Genomic DNA, 20,740 nt, shown 5'->3' on the forward strand with positions numbered 1-20,740 from the left:
TGTGCCGTATGCCAATGGGGCTGCCATTGTCTTCAAGTAGCACTGTATTTTAGGAATCAAAATGTGTTGAACCTTGTTTCTTTCTAGTTGTGACTATGAGTACGTCTTTGGATCACACCACAGACATTATAACTGGCTTCATATCTCTACAGCTTTGCTACTGTATAACAAGTGGCATCTTGCAGAGAACCCCAAAAAAATCCTAGTAAACAGACACAAGGTCTTTTGTTTTACTGTGGCTGTGACCTGGCTGGATGACATTTCACTCTAGCTGGAGTCACCCAGAGAAGATTCTGGAATACAATGAATTGCAGCAATGAGAAGAACGGAACATTCCAACATCTTGATGTAAACTTTCAAGTCTCCCATTACAAAGACAAAACAAAGACGTTGAACATTATTTTATTAGCGTCAGATATTGATGAAGCTTTCATCTAAAGCAACAGTCAGGCCTATACAGATATCCTCTTTGTGCAGGATTCAAGATATGCTCATTACGATAGAAAGAAATACAAATCCAATCCCAACGCTTATTGAATTATACCCTATAGTATATTACATAAATGCAAAATAAAGTCTGCAGATAGTAAAATATGTTTCCAATAATACTAAAAATATTTATGAGCATGAAAGACACTAGAGTAAACAATACAATAAATGTACACAAACGGCATCTCAGTTGAGTTTATGGGTCGTGTGCAGTACAGAAGTGCCTGTTGAAAAGCAAACATATGTGAAGCTTTGCTACATACACACACACACACACACACACACATATGACTCATTTGTAGGGTCAAGTCTCCTCTGGCTCAATTGTGTATCAAATTGCAATCTCATTAAATGTTGCAAAACAGAAAGTCAACATTGCCGCTCGGTGGTGAAAATAGACATGACAAATCTGTTGTTGTTGAGCAGCACAGTTTCCAGATTAACGTACAATGTAACTCCCATACCGATAACATTCTACTGACTATTTTACCCTGGTCAACAACGCCTGCCAACAAGACAATCCTAAAATAACAGTGCAACAAATGCAGAAAATGATCTTAAAGAAAAGTGCTTCTTGGGTATTTAAATGGTTTCCTACTGGCCTTTATTTTAAGTAATCTACTCGATTTCCTTTACAAGTCAATCTTATACATGTGTTATGTTTCATTTGCTACCCTCAAACCCAACTTTTTCCAGAAATTAACTTGGAAAAAGAGGGAAGTGGATCTTTCTAGAATATTCATAGCTTTTTCCATATTCCTCTAAGTCTTAAAGGAATAGTTCAGGATTTTGGCAATGAGGCCCTCTTTGTGCTAAGCTAGTTAGCATTGGCTCGCGAAACTACAGCTAACTTCACCCGACTCCCGGGTGAACTCGTGCCAAAATTCCAAACTATCCCTTTAAGACAGTGCTAAGACTTCACAGTGAGCTGCCAGATAATGCCACACAGCTAAATCCATTCACAATCACAACCCTTCATTTGGCAAAGAAGTTAAACGCAGGCTTTACAGATATGAAAAGGGAAACAGGACATACGCGTCAGACACTGAAAGCTCTGGTTGGTCTTGGGTTGCCATTGCAGTCGGTGGGACGTCTCTCTACAGGGTTTCTTAAACTATGGGTTGGGTTCCAAAGTGGGCCCTGGGCATGCAAGAGGTGGGTCGTGAGTTATGAGAATACATCTCTAATCACACACTATTTCGTCTTCATTTGGGTCACTGGTGAACCATTTGGGTCACAGGAGGATGGTCAATTTCTTATTCAGTTCTGGAGCTGAAAACGTTGAAAGAACCCCTGCTCTACAGGATTAGAGTACTGCTAAATCCACGTGGGGAAGGAATCCTTCATCAAGTCCATCAGACTAGCTTGACTTCCACAATGTGTAGTCCATACGTAAAACACTCCCTAAATAAGAACTCTGAAATGCATAGGCTCTGGCCAATGATGCCAACCAAATGTACAAATCCCAGTTTACATGTTAACTATGGGTTGAGAGACACGACTTTGAACATAGTCAGCATGAAGTAGCATCGTCCCAGGATGAACGTTTGGTGACCTATAGATGGCCTGAGGCTCTGAAAAGAACTAAAAGTCATCACTGTGTATAGTGGTAAAGAATCAGTGACCGTCTTTTCAGGAAAACGACCTCCTTGCTGTATCTTGACTATGCTAAAAATGTGATTTAACCAGACAGTGTTGTCACTAGTCCCACCTGACTTATCTACAACTTCAGAACAATCTAGAAAGGTATGCATGTGAGGTCTGAATAAATGGTATATCGTTTCTCAACCAGTAGTGGTTTGGCATTTTCCCCATTCCATAGATTTTGATATTCTTCTTTGAAATGGAAAATATGCATCGATTCAGTGCACAGGCATTTACCACAGGACTTCTGCAACTACCGTAGGTTGAAGACCATCTAACCATTGATTCATTTTTTTTTATGCTGCCATTGTTGTTGCTGTCCCTATTACAATAGAATAGATTGTGATCCAAATCAAGTGTCAACCTTCCCAAACGTTCCGTCGGGGGGCCTGTAATGTTTGGGGAAGGCCTTGAGCTGCAGACAGTTAAAAGCATACTTGCGACATCCCACGTTCTTCATGGTATTCTCCCGTCTGCAGCCCTCACTGGGAAAAAGGAGGAGGAGGGGAGGGAGGGGAGAGGAGAGGGAGGGAGGGGAGAAGAGAGGGAAGAGGGAGGGGAGAGGAGGGGAGGGGAGGGAAGAGGAGGCGAGGGGAGGCGAGGGGAGGGGGGGCAAGCACAGATAGAGAGGATGACAGCAAAGTGAAGAAAACAAAACAAAAAAGGGCTCGTGTTAAAAGACAATGAGAAACCCAAAAAACAACCAACACATTCACGCCACTGTCAAAGAAACATGGGGGCAACAGCTAAAGCTAACGGACAGATTGTCCCGGGAAATATCGGGATGTTGTTGGAGGGAGCGGTACAGAACACTAATACTGTGTACAGAAGACCTGCTTTCTAGATAGAGTTACGAGCACCACAGATAAAGTGAAACAAGAGCAATAGCAAAACGCACAGACTTAAATGTTCTACATTCTAATTTCAATGCAACAGTTCCATTCCAGGGAAAACAAACATAACTATTCAAATACTCTATAGTGAAGTATACAACTTCAACTCTGATACATTTGGCATGACGTTTATTATATAACAACATTAAAGCTGATTCTTTGGGCTGCTGACTAATTGACTGCTATTGCACTTTCCAGAGAGAAGCATTAGAGAGAAGTGGAGAAAAGTCTACTATTTCAGAGAGAAGCAGAGAGAAAGGGAGAAACGCAAACGATTTCAGAGAGAAAGGGAGAAACGCATGCTATTTCAGAGAGAAAGGGAGAAAGGCAAACTATTTCAGAGAGAAAGGGAGAAAGGCATACCATTTCAGAGAGAAAGGGAGAAACGCAAACTATTTCAGAGAGACTGGGAGAAACGCATACCATTTCATAGAGAACCAGAAAGGGAGAAAAGTCTATTTCAGAGAGAACCAGAGAAAGGGAGAAACACATACCATTTCATAGAGAACCAGAAAGGGAGAAAAGTATATTTCAGAGAGAAGCATTAGAGAGAAAGGGAGAAACGCATACTACTTCAGAGAGAAGGGGAGAAAGGATAGTATTTCAGAGCATACTCATAAATGGTTATCCAAGCAACCCTGATATTGGGTTGGAACTTGGCAAAGTACCAGACAAGGGTTAATAGAAAAATATCTGGAACAGCAACTAGAATTTCTCCCTCTCATTATAAAGTGACACCTGCATGACGATGATGTAATCACATCAAACTTTCCATAAGAATACATATATTTAGCAAACGTGAGCATTTAGACAGACAAGCATGAAAATATAATGCAACACAATATAAATATATTCTCTATCGTCAAAAGCACTAAGGAATTCAAGAGAAACAGAAAAATAAAACTTGAGAATTGAGTCAAGAACTTGGTTTTAGTTGGAATATTGCTGGATTTAGCATCACTATGGTTACAACATGTTTAACGCAGTGGTTTCTTCATCGGAATTAAATACACCAGCAGAACCAACTGCCACCAGCATATTCTGCAATTCTCTACAAACTTTAGAATGGGCTCCTAATTGCATGTATCCCCAGAACGGAGCAATCCAAAGCTTTTCATAGGACTTACTGGGTGACAAGCTTCTGTAGTATCATTACCAACCAGCAGGGCGAGCTATTTCACATTTGGTTGAGGCAAACACCATCCTAACATTGTACATACTGGGGTTGCGTCTTAAACAGAGCCCTATTCCCTATATAGTACACTACTTTGACCAGGACCTATAGGGCACTACGTAGGGAATAGTGTGCCATTTGGGACAGAACTTGGGTGCTGCTCTCATGGAGCACATTTTCCCCTGGCTGTCCCTCGGCTCTCTCCCCTGGCTGTCCCTCGGCTCTCTCCCCTGGCTGTCCCTCGGCTCTCCCCCCTGGCTGTCCCTCGGCTCTCCCCCCTGGCTGTCCCTCGGCTCTCCCCCCTGGCTGTCCCTCGGCTCTCCCCCCTGGCTGTCCCTCGGCTCTCCCCCCTGGCTGTCCCTCGGCTCTCCCCCCTGGCTGTCCCTCGGCTCTCCCCCCTGGCTGTCCCTCGGCTCTCCCCCCTGGCTGTCCCTCGGCTCTCCCCCCTGGCTGTCCCTCGGCTCTCTCCCCTGGCTGTCCCTCGGCTCTCTCCGTCCCTCGGCTCTCTCCCCTGGCTTTCAGTCAGATGGTGTTTTCATGGGACAATAGAGGTAGTTCTACACCAGCATACTTATCAATAGATGATCTGATTTTATACATTTCTATTATTTACAATATGGATTTACAAGATTGGAAAAGTAAATACTGTAGAATACTGAGAAATAAATACTGCATGTACGTATTTGCTGATAATGTAAAACAGTAACATTGCACAAAATCAGTAAAAATAATAAACCTCTGAATATTCAAAACCAAACCAATGAACTAACCTAAATACACCATTAAACCCAGCCTAGCTCTGATACCAGTCCCACAGGTGAGAGGCCTATAAGAAGCTTGCATAAAGCTCAACCAACAAGGACAAAATAATCCCTCCAGTTTTCCATTGTGGGGGTCGAGGAGTTGGAAATGAGGGGTGGAGGGGATGTAAAACAAGCGTGACAATCTCACAGGGGAGGCTATTTTGGGACGGATGGTCCATTTCTTTAATAGGTCACTTTAGATTGGATTGAGTGTGGCCGTCTTGGGACGTAACACAGCACTGAAGACAGGTATTATACTGATTCAAACGGAGAGGCTATGGGGCTGGAAAACGATAATACCACTAGTCTACATATTAATGAGTGCATATACCATTACATGGCTAATCATGTTTTTATGGGACTAGATAGCAACTACTGTATATGATAATGGTGCGTGGACTCTCTCGGCAGAGACCAGGAAGTCCAGAGTGCAAGGCTTGGAAGTAACCCAAAGAGTCTGATATCAAATCTCCCTTTCTAGGGCACTTCTCTGTGGAAGCGGGATGGATTTGGGCTGCTGGGAGATCTGGAAGTAATACTTTGACCTGGAATAAAGATCCAAGACCTGTATCTACCATCTGAGACCTGGCTAAAACATTTGGCACAACAAGCATGGGCTGTGTCTCAAATCATCCCCTATATTTAGTGCACTACTGGTCAGAGGTAGTGCATCATTTGGTGGTAGGGAGCCATTTGAGGTTCGCCCATGTACATTATTTTCATCTTCTCTGTAATTTCCCTAGAACTGCAACCCATATAGGTTCTCAAACAAAGAACCAATTCATATATACAAACTCTATAGTAAATAGGAAACTTGGTACAGCCATGAAATCTTATATCAACTAAAAAATAAACACTTTGGAAAAACTACACTGCATAATCAAACAAGCCAACAAAGCTCCCCTGAAATATCATACATTCCCAGAATTAGCCAATTCAAATTGCTCCGACCAAGATGAAACTGTGTCAATTGGCAAGACAAGCGGATAACCTTCATTAAGATGACAACGTTGATACAAAAGTGCATTGGTTTAAAGTGAAAGTGGACACAAGTCTCTCCTGCTGTAAGAGTAGGAAGGCCTGAGGAACAACAACAAAATGGCCACCAGATCAAAACAACATCAGCTTGATATTGCATGGCCAAGCCATCCCTTGGCTTATGCTGTATGCAAACCTTATGGAAGACGTAAACGTCAAGCAAGCCAGAACATTTGCATGACTGAAAATAAGCTCTGTGCAAAACCAAAGGATCCATGGCATCATATCATCATAATAGCATGGTTATAATCATGTCATGAGTTGGGAAGCGGCATTATAAATACTCAAGGACAACTGGGACAAAACTTCCATTAAATTCAGCTAAAACTTCTTACCGGCTATATTTCACAAAGTTTCTCTCCATACTCTGTTTTTGATTGTTGTAAAACAATGGGTGTTAAACTGATAAATATGTCAGAACACTGACAGTAACAGTCTCCTACAGTACTGCACATAGACCTTTAGACCAGCCTCCTGCTCTGACTGAATTGGTTAGGACAGAGAGCAGGGCGGGAGGAGTGCTCGCTGCCCATTAGGTGGAACAGCTGGCAGTTTAGCCGAGTGACGCACATAAAGTCCAGTCAGGTACACACGGTCTGCCCTCGGCCAATCAGAGGGTTCTCCCGGCTGAGCTCCAGACAGACTGACAGAGCGACTGACTCCCTGTCTTCCACCTTGACTGACAAACTAACTTTTTGCCTTTCTTCCTGACCGACTGACTGACTGACTGACTGACACACTGGGGGGAACGGGCAGAGAGAAGAGGTGAGTAGAGGTCGAGAGTAGGTGGGGCTGGGTGGCAGAGGGGCTGTGCCTTCAGCTGCAGCGGAGCTTGGCCAGGAAGTAGGCGACGCTGAGGAACAGCCAGACGACCAGCAGGTTGGGGCTGAGGGCCAGCAGGGGCAGGGAGTACAGCAGGCTGGGGTCCAGCCTGAAATCCCGCACAGGCAACAGGCCACTCAGGTTCTTCTGGGTGACCCCCTCCCTGGTCCCAATGCTGCGGAGAGGGGGAGGGAGGAGAAGCCGGGGCCAAAAAGTACAGGTGGCATGGATGGATGGATGGATAGATGGATGGATGGATGGATGGACACGTGCATTGGGACAGGGATGAAGTGGCCAATAAGAGTGGAGGAGATGGTAATACACAATATGAATGATATGTGGTGGCCATGATCAGCCATGGATAACAAAGAGAGATACCAGTGATGGTGCAGGTGGGGTGTGATAACATTAGGGCCACAGCCAGTGGAATGGAAAGTGAAAAGACCCATTCAGCCAGAAACAAATCCCAAACAAGAAACACCCCAAATTAAAAATGGATAAAGGAAATCATTCCAAAAAATAGGGAAATGTTAGACAAATACATTGTCATAAAAGAGGAAGAGAAAGAGAGAAAGGAGAAAATTAAGAGAAATGTTCTGCATCTTTAGGAAAGAAACAATCAAGAGGTAAGAAGAGAAGACAGTGATGATTCTCCATGTTCATACCACAGACAACATATGGGGGGGGGGGGGGGGGGGTTGTGCTCCAATCCATTTCATTTCAGTCAAGTCATTGAATTCACTTCCTGAATAGCAGGTGGGGGGGGGTATGCCAGCCTCAAGCCATGCACTTAAAATTCCCCATACCAAATAGGAACAGGAAGTGGGCAGGTGAAGAGAGGAGTGAGAGACCATGCAGGGAGCTGCAGGACAGAATGGCATTACTACCTAACAGATCTTTCACATAACCTACTGTACTCTACAGGGCTCCTGTTCTGGGAGTCGTCACATCCTTACACAAGGTTTCTGTTCCTTCTACCCTCCTCCACTTCATCTAGCCCTTCTCATCTTCTCAGCAAGCAGTGTCAGAGAACAGGGGGATGGGGTTGGAGGAGAGCTGGATAGGGGGATGATGTGGGGGTATGGAAAGCGAGCTCTGTCATCATGGGGGAGCATTCTCCACAAACTGGCTGGACAGACTGTCAAGCAGATGCTGCGTGAGGAACCAATGCTAAATTACAGAGAATTAAAATATAACTTTTATATATTTTATTATTTTTAAATGGGGGAGAGGAGACCTTGTAGTTGGCACTATCCCAGCATATGGAGCGAGCAATATGTGTGTGTTTCATTTTAGTTCAGGCAGTGGGCTGGACACCTACCTGCGCATGCAGTCGAGGGCCTGGGAGAAGACCTGTGGGGCCATGCCATGTTCGTGCTGTAGGATCAGACACTGCTCCAGGGTGACGGACATGGCCGTGCGGTCCTTAGCACTCTTACAGCTGGTGAAACGCACACCGTTCAGACGACGACAGATCTGGGGAGGAGAGATACCAGGAAATAATAGATAGCAGGCTGCTCACTACAGAATTATTATTCAGGCCTGCTCTGGACCCTCATTAGTAACATCCATACAGAAGGAAATGGACTGGACCCTCATTAGTAACATCCATACAGAAGGAAATGGACAGGACCCTCATTAGTAACATCCATACAGAAGGAAATGGACTGGACCCTCATTAGTAACATCCATACAGAAGGAAATGGACTGGACCCTCATTAGTAACATCCATACAGAAGGAAATGGACTGGACTCGAAAGGATCATCTCCAATAATTCATTAATGGACCTGCAGCGAAAAATGGGCCTACCTCTGCTGCCTGCCACAGGATGTCTACGTTCTTGTTCTTCCTGGCGTGGACGTTCTGTCCCAGGAACCTCAGCAGCTCTGGTAGACACGTCTGGGAACGGGACCTGGGCAGGCCTGAGACCAGGAGGGAGGGGTGTTATAGGCTACATCTTAACAATATTCTCCATATAGGGCCATTTACTTCATGGTGACTTACAGTCCTCAGGTAGGACCTCCTTGAACTGTTGATAGTAGGAGTTGAGTCTGGCCAGACTCTCTAGGTTTATGATCTCCTGCAGAGACGTGTCTCCAAACCTGTCACAAACAGGAGACATGTCAACAATACAGGGACATCACCACTCTTCATCCATCCATCATTCCTTCCCCCGCTCACTTCTCTGCCAGCGTCTGCTGTTCGTTGATTCCCACGTTGAAGAGCACCGGCTGGACGCGCAGCAGCATGCCGTTCTGGATCTCCCGCGGCAACGCGTCAAACATGGTCTCCGGCAACGGGATGCGGACGTTGAAGCCGTCCCGGTTGCCAGTGATGACTGGCAGCATGTCGGGGGAGGAGCTGGAGGTTGCCTGGGTCACCTTGAAGGTAACGTTCCGTAGGTCCATGATGCCAACCGACATGTCCTCCAACATGGACAGCTCCTCGCCTGGGAGGTGGGAGGTATGTGAGAGAGTGAACAATCATTAAACAGAGAGAGAGAATAAGAGAGGAGAGTGTACTTTACCGTAGGTGCTGAGCAGAGACTCAAACTGGGCCAGCAGGCCGATGGTGTAGAGCTGCCTGAGGAAGCCATCGTCACGGAGACAGTTCCTCAGCTTGATGATGAAGCCACAGATGAGGGCAGTGAGCTGGAGACAGATATTAACATAAACACTGAGTATACAAAACATTAGGAACACCTGCTCTTTCCATGACACTGGCCAGGTGAAAGTGAAGTGATCCCTTATTGATGTCACTTGTTAAATCCAATTCAATCCGTGTAGATGAAGGGGAGGAGACAGTTTAAATAAGGATTTTTAAGCATTGGGACATGGATTGTGTATGTGTGCCATACAGAGAGAGGGTGGATGGGCCAGACAAAACACTGAAGTGCCTTTGAACGGGGTAAGGTAGTAGGTGTCAGGCATATTGGTTTGAGTGTGTCAAGAACTGCAACGCTGCTGGGATTTTCACATTCAACAGTTTCCCGTGTGTATCAAGGATGGTCCACCAACCAAAGGACATCCAGGCAACTTGACAACTGTGGGAAGTGTTGAGTCAACATGGGCCAGCATCCCTGTGGAACGCTTTCCACACCTTGTAGAGTCAACATGGGCCAGCATCCCTGTGGAACGCTTTCGACACCTTGTAGAGTCAACATGGGGCAGCATCCCTGTGGAACGCTTTCGACACCTTGTAGTCCATGCCCTGATGAATTGAGGTTGTTATGAGGGAAAAGGGTGGGGGGTGGGGGGGGGGGGTGCAACTCAATATTAGGAATTGTTCCTAATTTTGGTGAACTCAGTTAATATTAACAATCAACATTCACTTCAACGTCACATACATTATTTATTTATACACATTCTACCTCACTGCTTGTGTGTCTGTATGTATGCGCACATGTGTGTTTGCTAATGGGTGCACATGCACACACGTGTATGCATCTGCGTGTGTGCGCACGTCAGTATGTGTGGATGTGTCCTGTGCTGACCGTCTGGCAGAAGACCACGTCTCGTCTGTACTGCAGGGAGAGGTCCATGGCGATGGTAGGAGCACTGTCCTGCATCAACAGGAACACCATGGAGCTCTTAGCCTTGTCACTCATCATAGCCACACACTCGGTCAGCGTGGTGAGGAGAGGGTACAGGGCCTCGCTCCACTCCCCTGGGCCAGACACACAGTAACAAAAACAGTAACACACACACACACACACACACACAGTAACACACACTATGTACTCTTCTGCATTGAAAGCATCCTGAGACCCTTAAACTGCTGCTGCAACTCCTTCATATAATGTGAGACAATAACATGTGACGACACATTGGCCTTTAAGTCCTTCATCTCTGATAAGGTACTAGAAACAGAGGTGTCATACAGACGGTGATATATAGAGCTAGACGAAGCAGTGGCACTGAGCTGGGCTGCAGCTAGAAGCAGTCAGAGAGACAGAAGCTGGGGAGAGGACAGAGCTCTTACCTGGGAAAGCCTCCTCGCCACTGGGGCTGCCATCTGGAAGGGGTGGAGGTGCCACATGCATGGTTAGGGAGCACCACCAGCAACATGGCAGACAGCACACAGTACAGTAAGCACATAATAAGCTAGATGGCTACAGTACGTAGGCTGAGCTGGCACATAGGAGGCCACAGCAACGGGACTTTGGCTGGCCTCCAGAATACAACAAGCACTGACAGACCTACCTAACACAGAGAAAAATGAACCATTCACACATAGGAAATATACATCTTTGGAATGTTTAAGAACAAAATACTGCACAAAAACAAGGTAGACCAATTCTAATAGGTTGAGATATGATGAATATGATAGCAGTATGATGAGAGGACAAATGTGCATGACAAAGCTAAAAAGCAAGTGAAGTAAGAAAGGAAAGAAACCTACATGGGTTTTTGTCAGGGCTGGGTGGGCATGCATGAGTCAGATTCAGGGTGAGAGCAGGCAGGAGGGAGGATGATGATGGTGAGGGGGAAGGTAGTGATGATGAAGGCTCCTCCTGGGTCATGCATTCAGGGTTGATCCAGAATGCCCTGGTACTCTGGTTACCTTTCTTACTGCTGCCGCCCTGCTGGTGGCCTGGGGTAGTGTCCCCCTGGCTGCTGTCGCCAGGCAGACGGTCCTTCTGAAGGAGTTTGTCCACCCGCTGGATGATACACTCCAGACTCTTGTCTACATTTAGCCACACCTTCTCCTGGGGGGAGGGAATGAAGAGGGGAGGAGGAACACAAAAGAGAAGTACAGTGTAGGGGAAGGGAGAGAAGGGTGGAAGAGAGGAGAAGGGAGGAGAGACAAGAGAAGAGAATAAACAAAAGCCAATAAAATCTAGTGTTCCAGTCTAGACATCTGATGGACCAACAAACCAAATCCCTCAGTAAACACACTGCTTTCTTCCTTACATACTGGAACTGGATTGAAGTGCTCCTAAACCACGAAGGCTAAACTGGAGTTGACCTGTGAACCCCTGAGCCCTGGTGACCCCTTGCCTTACCCACTCCTCCTCGTGCCAGTCGACGTGCAGCGAGGAGCGGCTGTTGCATCCGCTCCACTTGGCCAACAGCGTGTCCCGGTCGTTGCGCAGGACTACTTGATCGGTGGCGTCGGCGGAGGGTGACGCCTTGGAGGCGATGTACTCGGGGCGTGCCGCGTTCAGCGCCTGGATGGCCAAGGTCAGCAGTTTGCAGTCGCACTCAGTCACCAGCTGGCGAGTCTGAGGGTAAAGGTCATACGAACCACACAGCGGGAATTGAGCCAAGCAAGAGAGGCCATTCTGTATTCTCTTCAGTCCACATGATGACAAATTAAATTGGTAAAATTATTTATTAATCTCTTTGGGTTTATGACTGAAGACAAAATACACACCCCACAAAGGTCAATAAAACAGCACAAACAGACCTGGTGCCAGGCTAGGGGCTCTCCTTCACCAACAGACCTGGTACCAGCCTAGGGGCTCTCCTTCCCCAACAGACCTGGTACCAGCCTAGGGGCTCTCCTTCACCAACAGACCTGGTACCAGGCCAGGGGCTCTCCTTCCCCAACAGACCTGGTACCAGCCTAGGGGCTCTCCTTCACCAACAGACCTGGTACCAGCCTAGGGGCTCTCCATCACCAACAGACCTGGTACCAGGCCAGGGGCTCTCCTTCCCCAACAGACCTGGTACCAGGCCAGGGGCTCTCCTTCCCCAACAGACCTGGTACCAGGCTAGGGGCTCTCCTTCCCCAACAGACCTGGTACCAGGCTAGGGGCTCTCCTTCCCCAACAGACCTGGTACCAGGCTAGGGGCTCTCCTTCCCCAACAGACCTGGTACCAGGCTAGGGGCTCTTCTTCCCCAACAGACCTGGTACCAGGCTAGAGGCTTTCCCTCACCTTATCAGCCAGGATGGCGAGGGTCCTCTCCAGACCGTTGGCCGAGCGGTCCTTGGCGGCACGGGACAGCCTCTCAGCATAGTAGCTGACCTGGGTCTTCAGGGTGTTGATGTGGGAGATGATCTCCTTGGCCCGGACAATGTCCTGGGGGATGTACACTATAGACTGACAGCTGGACAGGGCACTGCTGCAGGGACGGACAGGGTGGGGTGTTAAGAGAACACAGCATTTACCCTGAGTCACTCATACAGTAGACACAGACACAGTAGTCACAGACACGTAGACACAGACACAGTAGTCACAGACACGTAGACACAGAGACAGTAGTCACAGAGACGTAGACAGTAGTCACAGAAGTCAGACAGTAGACAGACACAGACAGTAGACAGACACAGACACAGACAGTAGACACGTACAGACAGAGACAGTAGACGCAGATGTGTAGACAAAGATGGTAAGAGCACACACAGGAACATGAGACTGAATGTGCCCTGCATTCTGGGAACTGAACTGAAGGAGATTGTACTTCTGCAACATTCTCTCACACTGCTTGACAGATTACACACCTGGCTGCATACAATACATATCTGAATAATTAAACTCTGCTAGAATATTCTACTCTGCAGGTCTGGGACTGAGGTGAGCATCCATATCTGCATGCACAAGCCTGTTCCTCACCTGGAACACAGACAACACTATCTAGACATAGAACCACAGATGTTCAGAGTGAGGCAGACTGTTTAAGATGTAGAATGTTCTATGCCTAAAACCCCATAGCAAGCGCTCTACTGTAGATCACCCTCTGTCCATATACAGTAGCTTACGATGGTACTCACAGGCAGCCATTGTGGATTCACACTTACAGTGGTGAAACACAGGTAGGTGACTGAGTGACTCAGCCTTACAGCTAAAACAACAAACTCAGTGACGGCGAACAAACAATTATTTCCGTGCAGAAAGAACCAAACAAACAGTGGGGAGAATAAAATTACTAAAGAACAGAATCAGAGTACATAGGAACTCACCATTCTTCCTCATAAACGCTGATTAGAAAATAAAGATGCAATTGGAAAAAATTAAAAAGCCAGAAAACTGAAAATCGTCTTTGAAATATAATTAAGGGGAAATGCCAAGGCTAAAAGCAGCATAGCATGTAGTGTATAATGAGAAAACAGACAGGAAGTCGGCCGTCAAAATACGGATCATGCAGTAGCACAGGAACAAGGGAAAACAGACGCACATGGATTTGATAAATGAGGCATTGCATTTGACAGTATGTTGTGGAGAATCATTCATTAACCACATAAATAATATCATTCTCAGGATGTGATTCTCAACTGTAGAATGACATTAATGTTTCGACAAAAGCAGTGGTTTGTGTTTAATGCAGGTATTCATTCTACCTAATGGTTAAAACCTGTTAAAACAACGTAAACATGTTGATGCAGTCCAACGTTCCAATACCATTTTAAAAGGGGATGGGGAGAGATACAAGGGTGTTTCTCTACCAAAAGCAGACTTCGGATTCACTTGATTAGAAATGTGTCTGTTAAAAAGACTTAAAAAGCCAAGCCCATACACAGCCAGATAGTCTGTCAGTAGGGTTGTTAGCTGAAAAAATGTGTTGCATTGGCAGCAAGAAGGATACACTTAATTCAAGGTTCTACCCCGGTTCCACCTCTTTGTGAGGTTCTGTACTCACCGTTTCTTGGCCTCCTCAAACTTGGTGATTTGCTTGCGCAGGCCGCTGTTCTTGAAGCCCTGGTAGTGGGCGGCGGGAGCCCCGATAGTCACCACGTCATACGTGTGGTCTGGGGGAACATAACTATTAAGGCCAAAGTGGAGAGCTGCATGAACATCCAGGGAGGGGGAAACAGGGAATGGGGCTCAGCTCACCAAAGCCAGACTCATCCTGCACCCTCATCCTCTGGACATGAAGGTTGGTGGGTATGAACTCCAGCTTCCTCTCTGCCTTCAGGTTACTGGCCTTGAACGACGGACCTGGAGGAAAGACCAGAGAAAAGAGAGGGGCGGAATAGACAGAGTAGGATTCTCATGTTAAACCACAACAAACCACCTTAGACATAGTTATCTGAGGCTGAAATAAGTTAGTGTGTGTGTGTGTGTGTGTGTGTGTGTGTGTACTGTACTAACCTTTGTAGTTGGTGAGGTCAGAGAGAGTCTCCTGGTAGTCGTGTGTGTGTGTGTGTACAGTACTAACCCTTGTAGTTGGTGAGGTCAGAGAGAGTCTCCTGGTAGTCGTGTGTGTGTGTACTGTACTAACCTTTGTAGTTGGTGAGGTCAGAGAGAGTCTCCTGGTACGCAAGGATGATGTTCTGGTACTGAGTGACTATCTGTCGTCGTAGGTTCTCCCAGCATGGTGACAACTCCCCCAGCTCCTCCAACTCACAAACCCTGAAAACACGTCAAACACACACACTTTGGCAACTTAGGAATTAAATGATATTTTATTAATGCACACTCAATTAACAAATCCCTGGACACATGTCGGTGTGTGTATATGTCTCTGTGTGTGTGTGAATATGTGTAGTAGTGTACCTGGCAGCGTCCTCCTCCAGCAGTAGTTTGACATACTGTCTGGGGATGTTGAGAGACAACACACTTTCAGCCATCTGTTCTAGCACCCGCAGGTGGTGACCGTCCGTGGTGGGGAAACGATACATTCTGGACATGGTGCCTCCAAACACTGAGAGACACACACACACGGAACATGCTCAACATCATCTAACACAATCTCTGAATCATTTATTTTGCTCCACAGCCGAGTAATAAATGATAAAGGACCTGCATATTTCGAAAGGTCACATTTTGTCTCAGTGATGATTTAAAGTGTAAGAGGAGCATGTGGAAAAGTATTTCCTTCCCAGAGGACAATAAGCCATTCCACTGTATACAGATGTCTGTCCAGACACACACACACACATCTGAGAGTGGTGACTAAGAAAAGCAGCAATCTCTCACTGAGCGTACGGGTAATGACATTACTCAGTGAAACCTGCTAACATCCAGCCATGAGGGACGGATCGGATGGATGTCCAATCAAACCATTTAGAGCCGCATAAATAATTTTTAGAACAGAATCACATTAGGTGAAATGTTACGGAAGATGACACCGAACTGCATTCGTCTCAGGTGACACTTATGAATTATTGGCGCCTGCTTACAAAGCGTCTCAGTGGGGAGACAGGCTCTTCTAGTGGGCTTTGGTAGAGGTGGTGCCAGTGGGCTGAGATAATGGGACAGACCCAGCTGTCCCTCCTACCTGATGTCAGCAGGGTGTCTTTGCATAAAGATGCATATTTGGCTCTGACACCCATGGATTCTGTCAGGCTCTCATCCACCGGAAGCACGGTCTGTGGCACACAAGGATAGAAGAGTCACACATGCAGGATATATGCACACACACACACACACACACACACGACCCTGGCCACGGTGTCACAGGTCACGGGTGTCTGACATTTGGTGTCAGCGGTAGGGATCCGGCGAGAGTCTCGGAAGCTCACCCTGCCGTTGATGGCGTCTGGTAACCTGGCAACAGGCAGAGTCCTCTGGTCCCGCTTCTCCTCTATCTGCCAGGCAATGATGGTGATGTTCCCCACGTGCTTGTTCTCTGCAGATCTGTTCATCAATAACACACACCAATAGGGCTGTCAACGGCATCCCCCAGGAACACACAGTCTACAGTCAGCAACGATCAAACAGCAGAAAACTATGACAGACCCAAAACAATCTAGCTGAAAAATGTATAGGCTTCATATTTACATTACTATGGAGCCATACATTTAAGCATCCTCATCTGTTCTAAGACAATAATCATTTGGGTGTTTACATTTGTCCCATTTCACAAATGTACAAGAATATATTATACATGTGTGAATTAGATTTATTTTTTCTTCTCCCATATCCCAACTCCTCCTGAGACCCCCTCACAGAGTGGGGTCACGGCCAGGGTCAGCCATTGATAACTAAAGAATGAAACAGGATTAGTGAGCGTTGGCAGCAAGAAGGACACACCTGATACAACAGCAACCCTAGAACAATTAGGGTTAAGTGCCTTGCTCAAGAGCACACAGATTTAGTTTTACCTTGCCGGCTCGGGTTACTGGCACAGCGCTCCAACCACTAGGCTACCTGCCACCTTACCAAAGGCATGGCATATTTTATTTTATTTAACCAGGCAAGTCAGTTAAGAACAAATTCTTATTTTACAACGACGGCCTACCCCGGCGACGCTGGGCCAATTATGCGCCACCCTATGGGACTCCCCATCACGGCCTACTGTGATAGAGCCTGGATTCGAACCAGGGTGTCTGTAGTGACACACCTAGCACTGAGATGCAGAACACCGCGCCACTCGGGAGCAATATGAAGATAATTATAATCACATACGAATCCTGTCTGATCAGAGAGGTGTTTATGGTAGACACATGACTGTCAGGGTCAGGTGTAACCTGCGTCTCCCCTACCTCAGGGTCAGGTGTAACCTGCGTCTCCACTACCTCAGGGTCAGGTGTAACCTGCGTCTCCACTACCTCAGGGTCAGGTGTAACCTGCGTCTCCCCTACCTCAGGGTCAGGTGTAACCTGCGTCTCCCCTACCTCAGGGTCAGGTGTAACCTGCGCCTCCCCTACCTCAGGGTCAGGTGTAACCTGCGCCTCCCCTACCTCAGGGTCAGGTGTAACCTGCGTCTCCCCTACCTCAGGGTCAGGTGTAACCTGCGTCTCCCCTACCTCAGGGTCAGGTGTAACCTGTGTCTCTCCTACCTCAGGGTCAGGTGTAAACTTTCTCTCTCCTACCTCAGGGTCAGGTGTAACCTGTGTTTCTCCTACCTCAGGGTCAGGTGTAACCTGTGTCTCTCCTACCTCAGGGTCAGGTGTAACCTGTCTCTCTCCTACCTCAGGGTCAGGTGTAACCTGTGTCTCTCCTACCTCAGGGTCAGGTGTAACCTGTGGTTCTTCTCCTGCAGCAACTCCTTCACAGGAAACAGAGCTGAGCCCAATAAATACATCTAGGTCAGGAGAAAGCGAGAGAATAAAAAGAGAGAAAGCGAGGGAGAGAACAAGGGAGGGAGTGAGCGAGAGAGAAAGGAAACAGAGACAGACGTCGAAGACAACAACACTCCCAAGGTGGCTGGTGAGGGAAGGGAGGTGATGAGAGGAATGGGACTGACCTAGTAGTTTATTATCTGATGGGAGCAGGACATATTACTTGGTGTTTTAATGTCATCTTATCTAATATTCTACCCACCGTGCCCTGAGAGCGGTCCTTGACGTCGTACACAGACAGCTTGACCTGCGTCTGCTGGTTGATCAGAGAGTCCTGGAAGAAGGCTATGCTGCTCAGGAATATAGGGTTATTGGTGCCCTGTAGGGGGAAGCAATCAATCCATGAAGCTCTCATTGTTGCTTCATCTAAACTGTACACATACAGTAAGATATTAGTTAACAACGTTCTAAAATCATGTTTTATTGTCACATACACCAGATGGGTGCAGTAGATTGTGTTGTTTTACAGGGCCAGCCATAGTAGTACGGCGCCCCTGGAGAAAATTGGGGTTAAGTGCCTTGCTCAAAGGCACATGGACAGATTCTTCACCTTGTCGGCTCGGGTATTCAAACCAGCGACCTTTCAGTTCCTGGTTCAAACTTTGAACCGCTAGGCTACCTGCCGGATAACATCCTACAATCATATAGGAACACAACAGAGCAGTGCAATGGACGGCCCCAGGGGGCAGAGGGACGACGGCCCCAGGGGGCAGAGGGACGACGGCCCCAGGGGGCAGAGGGACGACGGCCCCAGGGGGCAGAGGGACGACGGCCCCAGGGGGCAGAGGGACGACGGATGATGGTCTGTCTCACCTCGATGATCTCCGTCTGGGAGTGTTTGGTCCAGAAGGCCTGGGGAGGGGTGGTGCAGCTCACTGCCACAAAGCTGTTGGGTTTCCGCTCCAGAGCTGGGGTCACCAACTCATTACAGGCTGGGGAGGGAGGGACACAGCACGTTGGAACGCACGGAACAAGAAATGAAAGACAAATTCCTTTAGAAGTTAATTTACTGTACTCACCCACACTGAACTCTAGAACAGGCTCATCTGGATCCTGGCTGTTCCCTACAAAACAGCAAAGTAGCATTAACTCATACAAGTCATTTTCCACTAATTCAGTTGGCAGAAATGAAAGGACAACAGTGATAAAAACATGTTGGTGTACCTTGATATACAGACTGGATCAACAGGATGTGTACAAGGCAGGAAGTAATTCCATTACCAATTGTTCATCACATGGTCTCTATTGTTTGTTTCCTTGATATAGTCTGTGTCCAACACAGTACCCTTTCCCATTCTCACCTGCAAGTGCCAGGCCGATCATCTCAGAGGAGAGGTCAAAGGTGTTGGCCCGGTACACTGACCAGGGTCTCTGGTGGCGGGGGCTACGCTCTCTAGCCTCCGACATCCTGATCCTGCTGGCCTTCTCCAGGGGGGAGGAGAGGCACGGGTGGTGGTGGTGAGAACACACACCCTTGTACTGAGCCACTCCACGGCCCCGCCTGGGCCTTCCTCTACGAGCTGGGAGAAGGAGGGAGAGACAATGATAAACATAAGGGACCACACCAACTATACGTCCATTCACATCTCCACTCTGACCATTGTTTCTCTCTCTCTTTTCCCTCTCTGTACCCCCCCTTCATCTTCTCCGCTCAAATTTCACTTTTGGTGCAGGAGCACTGCAGGCTGTGGAGGTGGCTGGACTCCCAGAGGAGAGGCTAGTCCACATACAAAGAGAGAGAGGGATGGACGGAAATATATATAGATAGACAGGGATGGAGGGACATCGACAGAGAGAGCAGCACGTGTCTGAACATGCAGTTAGACATCATTACTCTGCTTCAACAGCATCCCCAGGGCACTGCATCCATCTCTCTGCTGCACAATCTGCTCTCAACCGCATCTGACAAATTAGATTATGTGTGTGTGTGTGTGTGTGTGTGTACTGTCCCTCAGTGTGTGTCTATGTGTGTTCTCGTGTCTGACTGTCTAGCAAGGCTTTCGTCCATGGAATCCTATGTTCAGAGTTTTGATACAGTGGATGCATGGTCTTTGTTTGGGCACAAAGTGTACAACATGAAATAAACACAGACTGTCATTCAGCCTGCCAGCAGACAGGAACAAGCTCTGAATACGACAATGTTACTCGTCCTGTTTACACAATGCTCTCACGTCATTTCAAAACGGTTGCTTACAATTTCAAGGGGCACTTTATCACATTAATTCAGAGAGAAGCCGCGATGGAGTAGGTGTCAAATCGCACATATTTCAACCCTCAAGTCATCAGTTAATTGATAGCATAGAGGAACTGAGAGTTATAAAACGTATTAAATAATGGCAGCATACAGTGCCTTCAGAAAGTATTCAGACCCCTCCACATTGTCATGCAACAGCCTTATTCTAAAATGTATACAATATTTTAGTCCCATCAATCTACACACACAACACCCCATAATGACAAAGTGAAAAGGTTTTGATTTTTCTAAAATATATATATATGGAAAGGCACACACCTATCTATATAAAAGGTCCCACAGTTGACCGTGCATGTCAGAGCAAAAACCAAAAGAGCCTTGAAGGAATTGTCCGTAGATCTCCGAGACAGGATTTTGTCCAGGCACAAATCTGGGGAAGGGTACCAAAACATTTCTGTAACATTGAAGGTCCCAAAGAACCCAGTGGCCTCCATCATTCTTAAATGGAAGAAGTTTGGAACCGCCAAGACTCTTCCTAGAGCTGGCCCCCGGGCCAAACTGAGCAATCGGGGGAGAAGGGCCTTGGTCAGGGAGGTGACCAAGAACCCTATGTCGTCACACTTACAGAGCTCCACAGTTCCTCTGTGGAGATGGGAGAACCTTCCAAAAGGACAACCATCTCTGCAGCACTCCACCAATCAGGCCTTTATGGTAGAGTGGCCAGACGGAAG

The 20,740-nt window shown here is 47.0% G+C and overlaps 1 protein-coding gene across 12 annotated transcripts in view; it reads right to left on the reverse strand.

Moving 5' to 3' along the window:
• Positions 1 to 386: 386 nt before the first annotated feature.
• Positions 387 to 20,740, reverse strand: part of LOC139373075 (inositol polyphosphate-4-phosphatase type I A-like) — a 38,138-nt gene continuing 17,784 nt past the window's right edge. The window contains exons 2-23 of one of the 12 annotated variants that reach the window (XM_071113158.1): positions 19,117 to 19,335; positions 18,835 to 18,879; positions 18,629 to 18,747; positions 18,018 to 18,134; positions 17,699 to 17,778; positions 16,274 to 16,388; positions 16,030 to 16,120; positions 15,306 to 15,453; positions 15,031 to 15,161; positions 14,643 to 14,747; positions 14,449 to 14,557; positions 12,747 to 12,930; positions 11,870 to 12,088; positions 11,428 to 11,572; positions 10,846 to 10,878; positions 10,358 to 10,530; positions 9,392 to 9,515; positions 9,046 to 9,313; positions 8,869 to 8,966; positions 8,674 to 8,786; positions 8,185 to 8,339; positions 387 to 2,618 (exon numbers count right to left, since the gene is read on the reverse strand). In XM_071113158.1, the coding sequence (XP_070969259.1) occupies positions 2,486 to 2,618; positions 8,185 to 8,339; positions 8,674 to 8,786; positions 8,869 to 8,966; positions 9,046 to 9,313; positions 9,392 to 9,515; positions 10,358 to 10,530; positions 10,846 to 10,878; positions 11,428 to 11,572; positions 11,870 to 12,088; positions 12,747 to 12,930; positions 14,449 to 14,557; positions 14,643 to 14,747; positions 15,031 to 15,161; positions 15,306 to 15,453; positions 16,030 to 16,120; positions 16,274 to 16,388; positions 17,699 to 17,778; positions 18,018 to 18,134; positions 18,629 to 18,747; positions 18,835 to 18,879; positions 19,117 to 19,222 (2,811 nt within the window). In that variant the 5' untranslated portion in view covers positions 19,223 to 19,335 and the 3' untranslated portion in view covers positions 387 to 2,485. Of the gene's footprint in view, positions 2,619 to 4,639; positions 7,039 to 8,184; positions 8,340 to 8,673; positions 8,787 to 8,868; positions 8,967 to 9,045; positions 9,314 to 9,391; positions 9,516 to 10,357; positions 10,531 to 10,845; positions 10,879 to 11,265; positions 11,573 to 11,869; positions 12,089 to 12,746; positions 12,934 to 14,448; positions 14,558 to 14,642; positions 14,748 to 15,030; positions 15,162 to 15,305; positions 15,454 to 16,029; positions 16,121 to 16,273; positions 16,389 to 17,698; positions 17,779 to 18,017; positions 18,135 to 18,628; positions 18,748 to 18,834; positions 18,880 to 19,116; positions 19,336 to 20,740 lie in introns of those variants that run through there. The other 11 variants (XM_071113157.1, XM_071113152.1, XM_071113150.1 and 8 more) reach the window with 11 other exon arrangements.

This window comes from Oncorhynchus clarkii, chromosome 18 (genome assembly GCF_045791955.1).
Source record: "Oncorhynchus clarkii lewisi isolate Uvic-CL-2024 chromosome 18, UVic_Ocla_1.0, whole genome shotgun sequence".
In the NCBI taxonomy this organism is placed as follows: domain Eukaryota; kingdom Metazoa; phylum Chordata; class Actinopteri; order Salmoniformes; family Salmonidae; genus Oncorhynchus; species Oncorhynchus clarkii.